This window comes from Perkinsus marinus, assembly GCF_000006405.1.
Source record: "Perkinsus marinus ATCC 50983 genomic scaffold scf_1104296969550, whole genome shotgun sequence".
In the NCBI taxonomy this organism is placed as follows: domain Eukaryota; phylum Perkinsozoa; order Perkinsida; family Perkinsidae; genus Perkinsus; species Perkinsus marinus.
Window position 1 is genome coordinate 71 of NW_003202792.1, and position 1891 is coordinate 1961.

Consider the following 1891-nt stretch of genomic DNA (forward strand, 5'->3'; position numbering starts at 1 on the left):
AGGATGAGGAGCTTATCCCTAAACACCGCTCATCCTCGGATGATCACCCCAATCATACTCGATTAACCAACGCCAGCATATACAACATGAACGATGAGCCTGAGCGGATAGGTGTGTTGCTAAGGGCTGACACAATACGATACATGCAGAAGCCTCTAGATACAGCAGAGGCTGATGAAAGCCCCTCACCATCGGAGGAAGGCATGATGGTTAGCAGTAGAGTATCACAAGTCGTCGATAGACTAGTATCTCAACTCAGAGAGGCTCAGCAAAGTCGTCTACGTGTTGAGGTGGGTACTTACCCACCGACAGGCAAGACACAGCATGGTATCTCCCTAGTCCTTGCTTGAGGAGTATGAGAATGAACTGGAATTGCGACGGGCTGAGGCAGCTAGACCCTACTTCGCTGAGGTTAGCAATGCAATCATGATAGCCCTGATGTAGCCTGAAGATCTTAGATTCTTCGGTGTCGTTGGCCATTTACTGGGTCCACATTGGCAGCATCGACCGGCAACCGCCATACCACACATGCTTCCGAGTTACGGAATCTCATGAACCTGAGGGATCTCGAAGTGGGAATGGTTCGGGACAGACCAAGTGGCCGACTCAGTGCGAGTTCGGGTCGAAGCGAGGAAAGCGGATGAGACCCCTCCATGTGCTCTTTGTTGTTGTTATTACGCATCCCATCACCCCTTTCAGACGTCTTTAAAAAATTAACCCCCGTTCTGGTCATTGAGTTCGGTGTGCGTATCAACTCTGTCGGCATGAGCAGCAAACTCGCTCATTGTGAGTGCAATGTTCCATTCACGGCAGCAGCTACCGAGACTCCTGGTCCGCCGCTCCTGCCTCCTTTCCGTTCGGGGATTCACTGTTGCCCAGACAGCTCCCCTCCCTCCCCGACCAGTGAACTTCGAGGAGCCTCCTCTCTGGCAGCTTAGACAGCCTCTCGTACCCCAGGATGAATGGGTGGATCTCGAGTAGGTCGATAGGTTGTTGAGATGATTCCACCTTGTGACTTCAGATTCGAGCGTATGGGGCTCCAAGAGCCTCCTCCCGGTGCAGGGCAAGCTCTATCGTCACCATGGGGAGGGGATGCTGCACCCACCCCTGTGCATCCCATGTGGCCTAACCCTTCCCTTGAGATGGCCAGGGCAGAGCCGTTCACGCCTCTCGGCTCATCGACCGCTATCACCACTGAGGCGTCGCCATTGGTGAAGGCTCAGATTGGCAGGAATAGGTGGGAATCAGCAATCGGCACTTCTCTTTGCAACAGTCTTGCTCTTGATTCAGAGCTAGACTCGATGCATTGTGGAAACTCTCATCATCTCATGGTATATCGTGGGATGAACTGGACGACCATTTCGTCCAATGGCATGCTGAGGTGGGACACTTGATGATGGATATTCTGGACTGTGTTCGTCAAGTACACTCACCGGACAGAACAGTTCAAAGAGAACGTAGACAAATTCCGCATGGACGCCAGAGATGCAGCCTTGCCTTATATGGCAGCACAGAAGCTCAAGTTCCACGTTCGAAGAGTGAGCGGATGATGCCCAAGGCGTGCACATCGATGGTCATACCTCTTGCTGTAGGGAGGATCGTGGACTGATGGTCTACCACCGTTCGCACCCAAGAGGATTAGACGACAGGGGGAGAAGTTCCTCCATAGATGGCGTAAACGATACATAGTCGCACACTTCCAGTCCGGCAATCTTACAGAATATCTCAAAAACAAGGTGCTGCAGAAATGTGTTACGGGTTTCATCTTGGTGTGGAAGGCATCATCACCCTTGCAGGTTACTCTGCACATCATTCGCCGAGAAGTATCCGAACGGTGTCAAGGCTTGGAAAAGGCAGCTCGTCTAGCGGCTCGACAAGAGGGGAAGCGATC

General features: G+C 52.4%; 1 protein-coding gene across 1 annotated transcript; it reads left to right on the plus strand.

The window, feature by feature from the left end:
- Window positions 1-1118: 1118 nt before the first annotated feature.
- On the plus strand, window positions 1119-1749 carry Pmar_PMAR023253 (hypothetical protein; the record flags this gene model as incomplete). The annotated part of the gene is made up of 4 exons (XM_002767913.1): window positions 1119-1237; window positions 1291-1381; window positions 1425-1538; window positions 1593-1749. Coding segments are annotated over 4 exons (481 nt in total), but the record flags the coding sequence as incomplete, so codon positions are not given.
- Window positions 1750-1891: the final 142 nt, after the last annotated feature.